At 49.9% G+C, this 17,400-nt stretch overlaps 1 protein-coding gene across 1 annotated transcript in view; it reads right to left on the reverse strand.

The window, feature by feature from the left end:
• Positions 1 to 15,658, reverse strand: part of Inpp5a (inositol polyphosphate-5-phosphatase A) — a 181,229-nt gene extending 165,571 nt beyond the window's left edge. The window contains exon 1 of the mRNA XM_032892357.1: positions 15,276 to 15,658. Coding sequence (XP_032748248.1) covers positions 15,276 to 15,350 — 75 coding nt within the window. The 5' untranslated portion in view covers positions 15,351 to 15,658. The remainder of the gene's footprint in view (positions 1 to 15,275) is intronic.
• Positions 15,659 to 17,400: the final 1,742 nt, after the last annotated feature.

Genomic DNA, 17,400 nt, shown 5'->3' on the forward strand with positions numbered 1-17,400 from the left:
GGGTGTGGCTGTGAATGTGTGAGTGTATGTGAGTGTGTATGTATGTGATTGTGCATGAGTGTGTATGTGAGTGTATGTATGAATGTGTGTATGAGTATGTGTGAGTGTATGTGTGTATGAGTGTCTGGTGTGTATAGGTATGTGGTATGAGTGTGTGTATATGAGTGTGAGTGTGTATGTATGAGTGTGTGGGTATGAGTGAGTGGGTATGAGTGGGTATAGTGTGAGTGTATGTGAAAATGTATGTGTGTATGTGTGTGTTTGGGTGTGTTTGGGTTGTGTGTTTATATGTGTGATTGAGTGTGAGTATGTGTGTGTATGAGTGTGTACGTGGTTATGTGTATGAGTGCATATGTGAGTGTGGGTATGTGAGTATATAGGTGTATGTGTGTGTGTGTGAGTGTGGGTCTGTGTGAGAGAAAGCATTTTTTTATATTAACTTTAAAAAAATAAAGTAGAAGAAATGAAGAACTCATCTTGATTGGAAGAACATCATTGCAAAGATAACACTCCCTTGAAGAACTTACAGGCTAGTAATAATCTGTCTAAGTTCAGGCTGGGTTTTGTGGAACCTGACAAGTTAAGCCTGAAACTCATATAAAACTGGAAGGAAATGGCCAAGGCAAGACTTGAACAAAAACAAAACAATTGGAGGATTCACACTTCTGACCTCAAAGTTTACTACAAAGCTACAGTGATATAGAGTATGTGACACCAGCAAGATAGTGGACATGTCAAGCAGAGAGCCGAGAAATAAATGTGTGAAGTTCATGGCCAATTACAATTTCAACATGAGTGGTAAGACGCCCAATGGGAAGTAAGAGTCTTTTCGATCAATGCCACTGGAATGACGAGATTGCCACAGCCAAGAGAAGCAAACCACTACCTTGTGTGACTGTAGGACTTAAAAAAAAAAAACATGTCTTTGTAACCTCAGACTAGATACAAGCAACCAAGGAAAAGGCAAGGCACAGTCCATCAAAATTAATATCATTCCTGCTCAAATAACACTCAAGAAATGAATACAATATACCCCAAATGAGAAAACAAATTGGGAATCACACAACTGGTAAAGGTCTGGTATCCATAATCTATAAAGAATTATAACAATTCAACAGTTAACAAAAGTCAAAATGTGCTGCAGATTTGAACCTTCAAAGTAGACATATAAATACCCACTAAGCTCACGGAGAAACTCAATATCAGGGAACTGCACGTCACACCACAGGGAGATGTCACTCTATACCTACCAGGACAGTTATCAAAGATGAACAATAACAAGTGCTGTTTGGGGATGTGGAAACACTGGAACCGTCACTGCTCGTAGAACATGAAACGCCTGGCTGTGGAAAGCACCCAGCAGCAGTTCCTCAAAAGCTAAGCTCCCTTGGCCAACACCTCCACAGCTGGATTTACACCCAAGAAAACAGAAACCTGTGTTCAAACAAAAGCTCGTTGCGTGGATATTCACAGCAGCCCTATCTATGGCAGTGAACTGCAATCAATACCACACAAAATGCAGTGTGTATCACACGATGAAACAACACTAGGTCACAAACTGAGTGAAGTACCACAATGCCACACCATGGGCTACCCCAGAAAATATCATACAGAGTCAAAGCATGGGACAGGGCATGAACTGCTGGATCCCACTCATAGGAACTATCCGGAGCCAGAGCTCGGTTCCCAGAACCCACATCAGGCAGCTCACAACTGCTTGTATCCAATTCTGGGGGCTCTGATTCCCCTTTATGGCCTCCAAGGGCACCTGCACCCATGTGGTTCACATATGGACAATCAGACAGGCACACATACACATAAATAAAAATAAATCTTTTGTGTGTATGTTTTATTTTGTTTTGGAGGCCAGGGTCTTACTATGTAGCTCTGGCTAGCCTGGAATTCACTGTGTAGACGAAGTTGGCCTTGAATTCACAGATATCCAATGCCTGTCTTCCAAGTGCTAGAATTAAATGTCTGCACCAGCACGCCTGCTAATAAGTCTTAAAAAAAAAAATTAACATAAATGCCTGAAAGCCCTTCCCAGAGCTAGTATAAGGAAAGCCTGAGTGGAAGCAGAAGGTTCCTATGGAACCTTGAGTGGAAGCAGTGGTTACTATGAAAGTGTCCTATAAAGGGTCAAGCTCTTTGTGGCCTCCAGCCTTGGAGAATTTACCCTCAGCTCCCTAGCCTGCTCCCAGTCCCAGGAGAACTTTTCTTCCTCATCACTGTCTATTTCTCTTTCTAACCATGTGCCCTGATCCAATTCAATTCATTGCCCTCAGTCAGAGACAAGAACCTGGGTATTTCAACAGGTGACGTTCTGCCGGGCGCCATGGACTCAGGTCTGGACTAGAATGCCTAGATTTGCTCCTTGAACAGCATCCAACCCCTGCAGGTGAGCCGACTCCAGCAGGTGAGGGCTGAGCACTCTCCCACAGAGACACTGGCGAGTTAGCATCTCGTCAACAAGGCAAACCCATTGCAAACACCATGGAAAGACTATGAAACCCCTCCACTCCGCATCTATGTGGGCCACACAGGTCGCAGCCTTAGTTCCTCCAGAATGTGAACAGCAGGGTCAGCATTCCACATCTACTTACACCCCACTACAGGAGAATACAGTTGTGGGATCATCAGAGCATAGGTATTGATTCCCATTAACACTAGGGTGCATCTGACCTCTCCCCAAGTAGAATTTTATTCAAAAAAGGATAGAAAGATCAAGTGTTGGCATTTTTGTGTCTGTTATCCACAGTTCTTAGGTACACCACAATGTCCTTACTGTTCAGGGCCTTGCTGTTCAATCATAGAAACACCCACAAGAGCCTAGAAATCCCAAGCCACTTGATGCTCTTAGACTCCCTTAACCCTACATTCAATGCAACATCTCTTCTTCCATGGGAGCAGCTGCTTACCAGTAGATAAAGGTTTAACAATTTACAGTCAGCTCAGGGGCTCAACTAGACTCAAGCCCCCACTCTGAGGGACAACAGTAGCAATGGAGCAGACATGGCACTCTACGCTCACCATACCCTCCCACTAGACACAGACCGAGGCCAATGACCTTGTTCACTGTAAAGAAACAGGGGCCTGGAACCATTAGCACACAGCACCTCTTAGCACACAGTACCCGTTCCTACTTCTGTGAGCCACATCTGCCACATGGCTCCCCATTTCCTGACTCTGCTTTTATGTCACAGTACCCCAATGGCCACTCCTTCCTTGCCTCCCCAGCTAACTCAGATTGACCAAACCAAAACCCTCAGGACAGCCACACCAGAGGATGTGTGGTCTCAACATCGGAGCATCCCTGTGTTCCAGGCCACTGACACTGGCTCCATGAAGACCTTCTCACTCAGAATTATGTTCCCAGGCTAGGGCAGTCGGTTCCCTGTGGGGAAGGTGGGTCAGCAGGTGTCATTGCAGGAGGCCCCAGAACCATGAGGGTGCAGACCTTGGACTGCATCTAGTGAACCAACCGCACCCTCTACCCTCACGCTCCCGCCCCCAACACAGGCCCAGGCCTCTCCTCACACCCCAGCATGCTCTCTCCAGGCCACATCTTTCTGCTAAGATACAGCAGAAGCACATGAAACTGGAGCTCTGTAAACCTAACACGGAGCTGCTCCGGGGGACCTCAAATGATGGAGGTTGGGGGAAGTGAGATCCCCATCTGTCCCCCTGAGGGTCTCAGGCAGTCTCATGCCTGTCACCAAGGACTGTTTTGTTTACTTACTGCTCAGTTTCCATGGCTCTCTCCTGTTTTCAACATGGCCTGGCCCTCTCCTCCCACCTGGACAGTGTCAGAGTACACCACCTGACTGCAACAGCGAGGGCCCCCAGGTCGTTACAAGAAAACAGGAAGTTATGACAGATCTGAGAAACCCAACCGTGATGAAGGAGAAGAGCAGCAAAACATGTCCCCAGAAATGTGCCTGTTCCTCACCCAGATGCCATGCCAAGAGAACAAGGCCTAGGAGAGTAACTCCAGATGACAATGAACCTGGATGTCATCTGCATGGGTAGACCTCACCTCCAGCACAAGGCTTGGAGATAGCATAGAAGGAAGCGGCAGACTCTCAGCTCCCACATGTATGTCAGCTAGCTCCTACATGTATGTCAGCTAGCTCCCACATGTATGTCAGCTAGCTCCCACATGTATGATGTCAGCTCCCACATGTATGTCAGCTAGCTGGTCAGAGCCCGGCACCCAAAGACATCCCTACTCTGACTTCTCATCCTAACTCATCATGCAGCCAGCAATCACCAAAATACCAAAAGGTGGACAAGGGAGGCTGCACAGGGCTGAAGGGCAGGCCTTCCTGGCTCCTTCTCAGGACCCCGGATAGTACCTAGAATAATGAAGCCTCAAGCCCAAATGGGCCAGGGCCACACATCCAAGCCTTCCCAATGGCCAACTCCCAGAGAGGCAAATACCAGGCCTGACAAGATGGCCCTGCAATGCTGAGAGGCCCAGAGAAACAAGAAAAGATGCAGTGGGCCAGTAAGCCTGACAGCTCCTCACCCCACAGCCTTAGACAAGCATCCTCCTAAAGGGAGAAACAAGGGCGGATTCTCCCTTCCTGTGTTTCCCCACCACTGAGGCAGCCAGATGCCCCCCCAGCTGCAGTTAGCATCCACTGCTCTCCTACAGTGGCTATGCTGATGGGCCTAAGCCAAGATAGCCACCTGCTGCCAGAAGGCCAGACCATCCCATTGCAGACAGATGTTTCCCACAGAACCTCAAGGAATGCAACTGCCAAGTCCACAGAAACACCCAGTCTGGCAACAATGCCCCCACCCTAACATGCCGAGACTCATCCCCAGCATGACCACAATCCTACATAAAACCTGGGTGACTGGTCCACAGAGCCAGAGCCATGAAGTACCTCTGAGACTTGCACACGGATGGACACACAGCCAGAGTCCCAGGGAGAAGACAATTGTGAAAAGACAGGAATAGTAGGCCAACCGCCACTGAAGATCCCTGGAAAAGTCCCGCTACACCCCCATAGAGATTGACAGGCGTGGGTTGGACTGCAGGGCCCTTACCCCCTCAACAGTGGCATGTTCCCTACACTGGAGGCAACAGAAGAGGACCATCTACTGAGTTCTCCTGGGACGATACCTACTCCTGCCTCACCTGGATTAACTGTGTTTGATGAAGGAACATTATGACATCTGCCTGTCTGTCCAAGTAAATGGGGCCTCCAGTGGGGGTCCCAGCACCTTGTACCCCTCCTAGAGAAGTAAGCAGGTCAGCAGCCATGAAGTTGCCTAGTACAGTCAGTGCCAAAAGTGATTACCAACACAGCAAAGGAACCAACTTAAAGGATGCCTACATTGAAAAGAAAAGGCTAGAAGTGCAAACAAAACCCACAGGGCACTCCATGCCCACTCATCATCAAGAAAATACCACCAGGTGCTTGCACAGCAAAAGGTTGTGACCTACACACTACCACAGAGGATGAAATGGTGCACCCAGACACAAATACACATACACGCACAAGCACAATGACTGTTCAACCAGTCCCAGGGAAGCAAGCACCCACACCCACACCCACACCCACACAGAACTGTAAGCCTGAGGAAGACAAGCACTTGTGTCCATAGAAACAATGTTTACTCACTCATTGTACCTCACAAAGGCCTGCCTACTGGGAATGAATGAACCATGTGACCATACAGTACAATACAACTCAGCCACGAGACAGGTCAACTGTTGACACACAAAACCAAGGAACCTCAAAATCATCACATTGTGCTCACTGAAAGAAACCAGACATCAGACTGAATATCATATGATTCCGTGACATGGAAACTTCAGGGGAGACAGGACTCTACAGGTCAGCAGAGCTGAGGAGGGTGGGGCCTGGAGCCGGGGCTGAGCATTTAAGAGGGCTAGGTGGGAAGTGTTACAAAACTGCTTCATGGCAACAGCTGCGTAAATGCAGGCATTTTCCGAAAGTCATTGACCTGTACAGCCTCCTAGGTAAATTGTGTGGTATGCAAATTATTCCTCAATAAAACTTCTTAAAGGAAAAAGGGAAAGAGCTACAGTCCAAGAAACAGGCTTTTCCACTAACCACAAGAGTGCACTGGACCATACTTATCCCCATGGCACCATGAGGTATAAGCACAGCCAAGGCTAACGTCACTGTGCCAGGGCAACACATCGCCTTTGCTGTCAGCTGACTAAAAACACCTCCCACCCAGCCTCCACCTTCATCCTGACATGGGATGGGCATCAGCTCTCAAGGAAAGCTGCCAGCTCTCCCTCCACTCCTACCCTCTACCCCCAGATCACGAGGTGCTGCCGTCAGAGGACAGACACCTGGAGGCAATATGTATATTGAAAGCTGTCAACAGGAGAAAATGACAGGACAGAGCAAAACCTGGGATCACTTCAGGTTGGGAAGGAGGAAGCAGGCAAGGAGAGCTCCAAACGTATTGCCCAAAGCCAGGACATAAGCTTGTCCTGAAAGGATCAGTGAGAGCCGCCTGCCCCTGCAGGGACCTGGAGGAGTCCCTGGAAAAGAACAGTGGCCCAGAGGCCACAGATGTAGAAATGTGTCCTACTTGAGCGACAAACACTGTGAGGGGAAGAAGGTGTAAGAACATGAGCAGGGGAGACAGCACCAGTGCAGAAGGAAGCTTCCGGGGAGTCCCAAGTGTTCCCGCAGGCCGAGGCAGTCAGACAGCAAAGCTGCAGATGAGGCTCCTCTGGGAGCAGTGCCAGGTCACACAGGAGGCCGTAACCGTTAGCCACATGTGTTCAGGCTCAGTGAGTGGCTGCCCAGCCATCTGGCAGCAGCTCGGCACTCAGAGACATAGTGAAGACGAGGCTGCTGCCCCATGGGATGGGACCCATAGCAAGTTCCCCACATGGGAGTGGGATGTCATTACCCAGCAGCACTGACAAAGGCAGGTATCCCCACTCCCTGCTTTAGTATCCTCAACCAGACTTCCAGGTGTGATTCCTGCTTGCTGAAGCATAAACGGGCAGAAGCAGAAGATGAACCAAGGTCACATGTCTGATCAGAAAGGCAGGGGAGCACTGAAGCCATGGCTCAGCAGTTAGGAAGGTACTGCTCTTCCAGAGGACCCAAGTTTGGTTCCCAGCACCTATGTTGGGCAGCTCACAAACACCTGTAACTCCAGCTCCAGAGGATTCAATGCCCTCTTCTGTCTACCACGGGTATGCGTGTGTGGGTGCGTGGGTGCAGGGTGGGGTGCATGGGTGTGTGTGTGTGTGTGTGTGTGTGTGTGTGTGTGTGTGTGTGTGTACACAATGCAAATAAATATAAATATATTGTAAAGAATGGTAGCAGGCTCCAGGGCATACACTGACTCAGAGTAGGTCTATCTGAACCTCCAAGGGGAGAAGAAAAAGGTCTGGAGCAATCTGAGAGGGAAGCGTGGCAAGCACATCATCTGGACGGTCCAACCATGTGAGGTTAGAGACAAAGATGCAGATAGTGAGGGTCAGACTAATGCAGATAAATCATGGAGACAGTGCTCTGGGGTGCAGTCAGTTTAGAGGTTGAGTAGGCCCTGACCAGAGAGCAGGAGCTGGTCCAGTAGTTCCAATGTGAAAAGGCAGCTCTATTCTGCATGCATACCCCAGGACAGAGGGCACAGAGAATACCCTGTAACCTCAGCAAACTCCAAGGAAAAGCACCATATCCTCATCGAGAGATAAGCCATGAAGATAAATGACCCAAAGCCACAATGGTCAATCAGTATGTCAAGACTCTGCAGTAACTAGCCCATGGAGACATTGGGAATGAGTTGAAGGCATTCCATGTGCAAAACAAACCCAGAGCAGTGTTCTGGACTTGCAGAGCACTAGCACTCTGGTACCACACTCAGGGCATATTTCTAGCCAGGAATCTCCTTACATCAACAGCAAGACCAGCTTACCTAGAGCCCCTCCAGGGCCTGAGGCCCTCTGCATCAATCAGGGTTGATCTATACAAGTCAAGCATCCTCTATAGGACCAGCCAGACCAGCTCCTCCTTATGGCATAGGGCATGCGGCTATCATCCCTCTGGTAGCATGCCACCTCTCAGAGCAACCTTTCACAGTTTAATGTTGGGGAGCTATGCAGGCACCAGGGGTGCACTCATCACTAATGCCAAGCATAGACACAACAGTGACTCAACTGTCTCAAAGATGAAGTCCAAAGGCATGCTCACAAAACAGAGCAGTTGCAAGAAACTGTGGGCTTAGGAGTCAGCCTCCCACAAAGCCCGCAGGGATGCTGCATTAAGTTGGTAGACCACACCCCCAATCTGCCAATACTAGAGTATTAATTAAATCAGAGTAGAATTTCCATTTCTGAATCAAAATTCTCCTCACATGAAAACAGGCAATGGCCTCTCATCGGTCTTACATTTTGAATGCTCCATTCTCCTTCATCACTAAAGGAAAGTCCATAAAGCTTTCTTACCACCGCATCTTGTCAGGAGGTTTACACCAGGGTCCTTAGTCCTTTAAGAGGTTCAAGATCAGGCTGCCTTCCCTGAGACTTAGTGCTGGACCTTTCTAGGTTTCACCATGCTTGAAGGCCAAACTCTGAACTATTCTTCAGAAAAAAAGACAGCCCGAAATGGCCACCAGAGCTTCCAAATTCCCTCCCTGCAACTCCAAGGGCAATGCTTGCAAGGCAGACCTAGCTGGCCAAGGCCTTACCGGACTGCCTAACAGAACCAAGAGCCTGGCCAGCGCAGGCACCTTCTCAGGTCTTTGGAGAGTCTGTCAGTGTGGGAGATTCCCAAGCAACCTACTGAAAAGGATTCGTCTACTGCACTGGAAGGGGAACAAGTCTATCTTCTCTGTCTCAGGCACACTGGTCAGTCAGTAAGCTTGCATCAGGGCAGGAAACCTGGTGTGAACATGGCTGTCCTGGAATAGCACAGGACAGAAGGCGAGCAGCTCACAGCTGAGGCCATTTCCAAGGGAGCCCATACTCCTTTAGCTATAACCTAGGGAAGCTGGTTTTTCTTCCTAAGTCTAAGCCTCTCAACTGTAGTCTTACTGCCTGGGACAGGGACTCCTGGATTTCTGTGACTTTCCAATCAGACCACCAAGTCCATGAAATCCCATCACAGATTCCAACACTAGGCAGCACTTCCCCGCCCCCCCCCCAGCTACTGGGAGGAGGATCCCTGCATGTTGAGCCTGCTCAGGTGTCTGAGTGGACTGTACGAACACAACTGCCCCACAAATGTCACTAAACCATCCAACAGCTCTACCCTCAGTGCTGACTTCAAAGATGGAAAAGATTTAATATTTCAAGCCATCCCCATGCTCCCAGGCCCCTCAGCACCCCTGGAGCAATGAAAGCACGAACGATGGATGAGCCCTCATGGCCAGGGGTACTGCACCCTCAAAGGCTAGTCAGTAACAGAGAGACACATGGTCCTCCTCCGTTCACGTTGGGACAGAGTTGGGGTTGGGGCAAGCAGAGCATGGGAGCAGAGGACCACCAGGTGTATGGCAAAAGTCTAAATAATATCTCTCAAAATTCTAAACATTGAAAGAAGCCAGGAAATGATGTCTGTGGAAAATCACCTGTGTTTACAAATCAGAAATGGTTTCATACCATGGTCAGAAGCACCAGTAACAGTAGCATAAATGTTGCAATAGTGCCTCATTTGATCCCACCACCCTGAGAGACAAGTGCTGGGCCTGTCTTACAGACTCAGAAAACTGACTACAATTCAGACTGCTCCCTGAAATCCTTGCTCACGAACAGCACAGCCAAAAGGAAGAATGCTGAGACTACTAAGCCACCTAACTATGGTAAGACCAACTAGGGATCCGTAGAAGGGCACATGGTCCCAGTTCCTGCACACTAGGAAAGGGTTAAGGGGATGGAGGGGGGGGATTCACAGCATGGAAACAGATGACCACCAGGTTTACCTCAAGATTCTAAACATTGAAAGTACCCTTTTCTAGCAGGAAAGGCCAGGCCATTGGCAGCCGCGTGCTCTGCCAAAGAGAAAAATAGACATGTGTGACGGTCTCACTTCAGGGGAGTTTTAGGAGTGGTTCACTGCTTAAGAGCACATGTACTGCTCTTATAGTGGACCCAAGTTCAGTTCCTAGCACCCAGTTCCAGAGGATAGGGGCCCTCTTCTGGCCTTGATAGGCACTATATTCATGAGCACATTCCCACGTGCCTGCATTTAGAAATAACTTTTTTTTTAAAAGACTGCCAATCTTCTGTGGAGAAAATTGCAGTGGGCCTGGCTGGGTGGGGCCATGTTGGCCTCAGTTTGCTGCCATTTGGAGCATCACAAAAAGAAATGGAACCTATATGAGGGCCAGGAAGTGAGCATTGCCAGGGAAGGTCTAGAATGACCTGGGTATACCATCCTGAGAAGTATGAAAGGAAAAGCAAATACAGGATTTCCAAGAAGCCAAGTCTTAGAAAAAAGAGCAATGTTAGGTACTGGGGAGGATGTTGGGAAACCAAGAACCACTAGAGGGGCATGAAATGAATGGGGGCAGGGGACTGAAGAGTTGGCACAGAGGTTAAGAGCACTTGTTACTCTTGAAGAGGACCCAAGTTTGATTCCCAGCTCTCACAAGGCAGCTCATTGCTGTCTGTAACTCCACTCCCAGGGGATCTGAAGCCTTTTTCTTCTGACTTCTATGCATACCAGGCATGCATGTACAGAAGGAAGAGAAGGAAGAGGAGGACGAGGACGAGGAAAAGACAAGACAAAACAAAACAAGACAAGACAAGACGGGCATCCATATATAGACAGCATGGTAGCCCCTCAGAAGCAGGACAGTTTCTTCTGGACTCAGCAAGTCCTCTGCAAGGCACACACCATACACCTTGTGAGCCGAAAACACCCACACCAGAGTTCACAACAGTTTTCACAACCGAGATGCAAAGGCAGTTCAAATGCCTACTAATTGATCACTGGACAAACATAAGCACACAGGAACAACTCTATCCCTAGAAAAGCATGGAGCGGTGATGCATGCCAAGACAGGAAGAATGCTGATGACTGACTCCTTGCTAAGTTAAAGAAGCCAGACACAAAAGCCACATTCTCCACAGGTCTACTTCCAGGAACCAGGAACCTCCAAACAGACAAACCAGAGACGGCAAACACTCTAGTGGTGGGCAGTAGTAATGGAAGGTGAAGTCAATATACACGGCTTCCCTGGGAAGTGACTGGAATGTTCTAGAGCTGACTGCAAAGAAGCAACCCTAGTCCTGACATCAAGAATCCCAGAGTAGGGGCTGGGGATTTAGCTCAGTGGAAGAGCACTCAAGGCCCTGGGTTCAGTCCTCAGCTCCGGAAAAAAAAAAAAGTAAGAATCCCAGAGTGAAGAAGTGTGGGGCAGAACCTGGGAAGAGGAGTGAGGTAGAGACTGTCCTCATGAAGGCTGCTATGTAGGACAGAACAGGCTTGTGGGAGCCAGACTATAGCCCCTTCCACACCAATGGTGAAAACCTGGCAAAGAGGATAAATCTGAAGAGGGAGGTGGGAGAGGGAATGGGCCAAGGTAGCCTGGAGGCCACCCACCCACAGCAGTTCTGACTTGCCTCTCTCCATCCCATGGCTCAAAAAACATCTGCTGACTAGGGTCCCTGCTAACACTGCCAGTTCTGCAAGACCATGTCTGCCTGGAAAGGGTCACTTGGGAGTTAACTAAGCTAAGCAGGAAACAAGCTCCGAATGACATCTTACTCTGAATACATAGCAGGACCAGGCCAGCACAGCCTGACCATGTAAGGGAGGGAGATCTGAAGCATTTACCTTCTCCGTTCACTACTAGTCCACGAGTGCAGTCTAGAGCTACAAACACAGTGGTTAAAGCACCAGCCAGATCAGCAGAACGATCATAGCCTGGTTCACTCATTCCCTCTCTCCCAGTGACATCCAGTCAAACTAGGAATCAGCCAGAGGCAATGTGGCAGTCACTACTAGAAAATGAGAAAGTAGCAGATGCCTCTGGATACCTGACAAAACACTTCTGAAGGGTCACCAGCTGGGACAGAAGTCCTCAGAAAACAGGCTGAAGACTCTTCTCCCAAAGACTGACTGAGCCAAGGTGGTTTTTTCTAACACTGTGCCATGACTTTAACTGTCTCACTCTCACCAAAGGGACCTTGGAGCTTCCTTGCCCTGGTCCTGGGTATAAAGCAACCAATCCCTCTGCCAGTAAGCAGAGTGTCCTGTAATGTTCTGTGCTTAACATTTTCAGTTCTGACATTTAACACAATGAGTACTTATAGTAACATAAACGCATGCACGTCCACACGCACATGCGCGCGCGCGCGCACACACACACACACACACACACACACACACACACACACGCGCACACACACACGCACACGTGCGCAAACCCTGAGCGGTTTTTAAGAACACAAAACATTTCGCCTACAGTGAAGCATTAGGACTAAAAGGTCAAAGGGCTCCAAGCACCGTGAAGGCCCTCGGCAGCACAATTCAGTAACTGCAGTGGGCCACCCTGCCAGGCAAGGATGCCAGCCAGGACGGCTGGTGAAGACAAGAGCAGGCTGAACAAGATGTTCTGGAGATCCCAGGGTACTGACGACAAAGCTATGATTAAAATTTACATACATGGGCTAGGGCCTATAGCTAAGCAGGGAAGGCCAGGGTTCAACCCCCAATTTAAAAAGAAAGAGGTACATGTTTTAAGAGGGGTCCCCTCTGGTTTAGGAAGAGGATGGGAACATAGGAGGGGAGACTTCTGAAACTACAAATGCAGAAACGAACCACCTACTGCTTGTGCATAAAAGGAAAACATGCCCTCCAGGGCCAGCATGACTGTTTCAAATCGGACACTTTCCTCCTGGGAGCTGATTCCCTCAAACAACAGCTAAGGCACTGGGCAGGGGAGCACTTGTTTCCCACAGCAAGAGCTCCTTTACACCACTGGAGAGGTATGTCTGTCATCAGGGGCACAGTCAATCGCACTTTCTGAGTCCAGTACAGCTGAGGAATTAAAATCTACCTCACTTGAGAATTTGCCACTTTCTCTCCCCAGCTTCTTTCCCACTACGCCCAATCCCTGACCAAGGAAGCAGGCCACAGAATGTGAGTGTGCCCTTCTTGGTCATTCCATTAAGGGTATGCCTGTCCCTGGGGACTGGTTTGGAATTAACTTAGGAACAATTCGTCAAGACAGATATTCCTTTTAGATATAAATGTAGTGCAAAACTTCAGAGAGCCTTAAGAAAACAAGTAAAAAGTCAGACACTATGTTGCTGAAAAGTGAGTTAAGGAGGGCATGGTGGTCTACCATCTTTAATCCCAGCAGACGCAGGTGGACCTGCCTGCCTAGTCTACACAGTAAGTTCCAACGCCAGTGAGGGCTACGTAAGGGCTCCATACATAAAGAGGGTGAATTAAGTCACCCTCTTTAATATCGGCGGAGAGAAGTGTGTTACGTATATATACGATTGAAACGCAACAGAAACTCTAGAACTCAGAATCAAAAATTACTAGAAAGAATGTTTCTCACAGCAAAATTATTTTCCCTTGGAGATGAAAGTGCCCCACCATGCCTAATTTTCCTGACATTTCTGAGGCTTTGAAGCCACAGCTAACGGATCTGAATCATCTGAACAAAACCACGCTACAGTGACATGTTACTGGAAGGCCTGGAATAGAATGCTAAATATACAGGCACACACCCATACAGGCCCTTGTGGAAAACGATCACACGTGAAACTACATCAAGTTGTCCAAAACTTGAGAGGGCAGACAGTGCCTCTCTAGCAGGGAACTAGAACACGGATGTGTCTGTAAGTGAAAATAACAAAATATAGTAATAACGCCTGCCTTTACTAATAAAAGCCAAGCTTACACTGTCTGTGAACTCAGTTCAGTGAAACTCTTCTCCCATGCTCCCTGCCAGGAAGGAAACAGGACCCTCGCCTGAAATCTACATCAGGCCTATATCCAAGCCCTGGCATCATTCCAACTGTTCACCTAGGCAAAGGGAGGGAGAGAGAGAAAGGGGAGTATGTGGTTCCGTAGTTCCATCTGTGGCATTACCCTTTCTTCTTAAGCAAGCATGCCACTTGGAGCCGCATCCTGCTTTATTTGGGTTGGCAGTTTAAGTACCAACAGCGGGGTGGCATCATGGCTGCAATGCTGAACTAGGTCAGCCCCAGCCTGCTCCAGGGAGCTCCCAGTGCCCCAGGCCTCAGCTCCCTTCTGCCTCCCAGAGGAGAAAGCCCAGGGTTCCAGGGTGGGACTGGAGGAACTGTTCTACAAGATAAGGGCCTTTGGCACCATTTTTGGCCTTGAAGAGCTTTTCAGCACCGGTTCATTTAGTAAACAGGAATATAAAGTCCTCCAAGGCTTGAATACAGCTACCTCATTTGAGTACTAGTGCTATTGCAAGTAACCTGGCAAAATGAGTGTGTCTTACTCCTCAGGCCCCTCACAAGATGGGACCAAGGGATGACACCTAGGTACCAGGACTCAGATGATGGAGTTCAAGGTTTGGGACTGAGGTCTATTGGGAAGAAGGTTCAGGGATGGGAGGTGGGGTGCAGAATTAGAGGCAGGATCCCACTCTAGGGCCAAGAGTAGGTGTAGTAACTGATGTTTTAGGATAGAGACTCAGCATTCAGGGTCAGTGAGGTCTGGGTTGGGAGGACAAGGAACCAAAATTTGAACGCTGGGTTTCTGGAATCAGAAATAGACTTTGGGGATCAGAGTCAGAGACTGAGAGCCAGGGGTGAATCAGGAAACCCGGGGTCAGCGTGTGCTTAGGTTTGGAGGCCAGCACAACCAAGTATCAGGATTCTGGGTCAAAATTCCAGGTAGGAACTTGTGGCTATGGAGTTCCGGAGCAGGAAAGGGATAGGGATTTGCTGTCTCAGAAGGAAAGCAAGGAAGCAGCATCAGGATTCAAGGATCTGGACTTAGTAATATGGGTTAAGACAGGGGTTCAAAAGCTGAGTGTGGCCTCGGGTACCAGAAAAGCGGTGTTAAGGTCCCTGGAAGTTTCCTGGCCTAGGGTACCCCCGCTATGAGGTCAGGGTCTGGGGCTTGGGAAATTCCTGGTCGGAGTCTCCAGCTGTGGGTAGGGGGCATCAGAGTTACACGTCCAAAAGACAACTGGCCAGGGGTTCGCAGCTATAGAAGGCACTGTAGGGGCCGGAATTTAGGGTCTCGAACTGTAAACGGGGATGACAGGGTCCCGGGCTGGGAGACTCCTGGCCCGTAGCCGCCCCTCCCTACCGACGGCGCGGCACTTACGTCGTCGAAGAGCGAGCCCACGTTGGCCGTGACCAGCAGGACCGCGGTGCCGGGGGCGGCCGCCTTCCCCGCCATGGTGCCCGGGCGGAGCGGGCTCTGGACTGGGTGGCGGCGGCCGCTTCCTGCGGGGCCGGTAGGGCTGGGGTCTCGCGGGGCCGCGGGGCGTCAGCTGCGCCGGGGGACAGCACTGGGGCGCATCGCGGGCTTGGCGGGTCGGACCGGGCCTGGCCGGGACTCCAGCCTTGCGGTCGCTGGCTCTTCGTTGCTCCGCGGCCCCGCGCCCGCTCGCCGCCGCGCCTCACAGCGGCCCGCGCGCAGCCATTAGACCCGCCGGGAAAGTTCCCGCAGCCGCCGCCGCCGACTCCGGCTGGGACAAGTCCCGCCCCACAGGAGGTGGGACCCTAGAAGGCGGTGCTGTCGGTCGCGCCGGAGGCGGGGTCTCCTTGTGGGGCGGTGCCTACACACAATCTACAGACCTGGGTCATAGGCTCCCTGTCTCAGGGCCGGCTGGAAGGGCGGATCCTGGGGCAGGAGCTAGGCTGGGGGGTGGGGTCTGTGCAGGGGCGGGCCTGCTCACAGGAGCTGGGCCTAGGGTGGGGCGGAGCCAACACCAGTGAAGGGGGAGAGGCGGGCATATGGGGCATTCCTGTCTGTCAGGCCCCTGAGTCCTCCCCGGCTTTGCCCCGCCCTGCCGCGGTTACGCGCATATTCCACCCTCCACTCCCATGACGTCACGGCCCTGCTAACAAGGCGCCTCTTAAAGGAGCCGCGAGTTTGGACGACTGCAGCCCGCCCTCTTTTAGCCTCTCTTGTCGGGAGCCCTGGAGCTCCTAGAACCTCTATCCTGCCCCTGATGTGGAACGCATTTCAGCCCGGGTCCAGGCCCTCGCCGGTACGGGGAGTCTGACGTAGGCGGATCGTGGGAGGGAGCGAGGTCACAGAGAATTGAGGAGGAGCCTCCTCCTGGGTCTGCAAAGAGTGGGTCTGCAGATCAAGTGTATGGGATTTTGCAATTTCCTAACACGTCCACCCAGTTCCTTATATAGGACTTTGCTTACAAGACAGAAAGCTGTTGGCATCCAGAAACAGAAAAATTTTTTAAAAAATCATTTTAAGAAGCAAGCGTATTGGTGTATTCCTGTAATCCCAGTACTTGGAAGTTGTAGCAGGATTTCTATGAGTTTGAGTTCGAGGCCAGCCTGGACTATAGCTTGAGACCATACCCCCACCTCCACCCCCCCGAAAAAGAAAGTTCAGAGTAGGTGTTTGGACAGCTAGCTGTGGCCCCCATGCCACACCCAGGGACAGTTCCCTGAGTTGGGGATGTGGTCAGTCCGGGTATTTTAGCCACCAGAGCGGGGGAGGGAGGAGGGAGGTATGCTAGTTAGAAGAGTAGAATCAGTTCTACATGTAGAAGGAAACAAGAAATTTCTCTGAGATAGAGACAGTTGGTCCTAGAGGTGGGAGGGAGCTGATAGGGAACTTATAGTGAGCTGGGTCATCCTTGCTAGTCTAGGCCTCCAGAAAGCCCTGTCCAGTGGGCCTGCTGCACTGTAGCCCTTGAGGAGGCATCCACTGTAAAAGAAACAGTACTACAGACATACCAGAACCCTGTTTGCAAGGGGAGTTCTTCTCATGGGTTCATTCTTTAATTTTTTAGTCTGTATGTATGGTGTGCATTGGTTCAGGCACACATGCTACAGAGATCAAAATCCAGTTATCAGTTCTCTCCTTATGGGTTCTAGAATTTGAACTCAGGTCATCAAGCTTGGTGGCCAGGGCTCTTACTCACTAAGCCATCTTGCCCTCTAGATGGCCTTTTCAGAGGAAACAAGTAACTGCCTGAATTAATTTTAGCAGGGCATTTACTTAACGCAATAGATGTGAACATCATCCAATGTGTAACTAGCATTTAGCAATGTTAATGAGCTTCCCACAGCAAGGCTTTGAAATGAGTATCTGGTGCTTACAGCGCAGTGCCCAGTAACCACATGCTCTCTACCAAGTGTTTCCCAACTCTTGGCACTATCCAAGAAAGAATTCAGAGATGAGACCAAGTAAAGAATTAAGAGAAAGTACTACTACAGAGAGAAGTCCACACTCTAGAAGCAAATGTGTGCAGGCT

This window comes from Rattus rattus, chromosome 2 (assembly GCF_011064425.1).
Source record: "Rattus rattus isolate New Zealand chromosome 2, Rrattus_CSIRO_v1, whole genome shotgun sequence".
Lineage (NCBI taxonomy): Eukaryota > Metazoa > Chordata > Mammalia > Rodentia > Muridae > Rattus > Rattus rattus.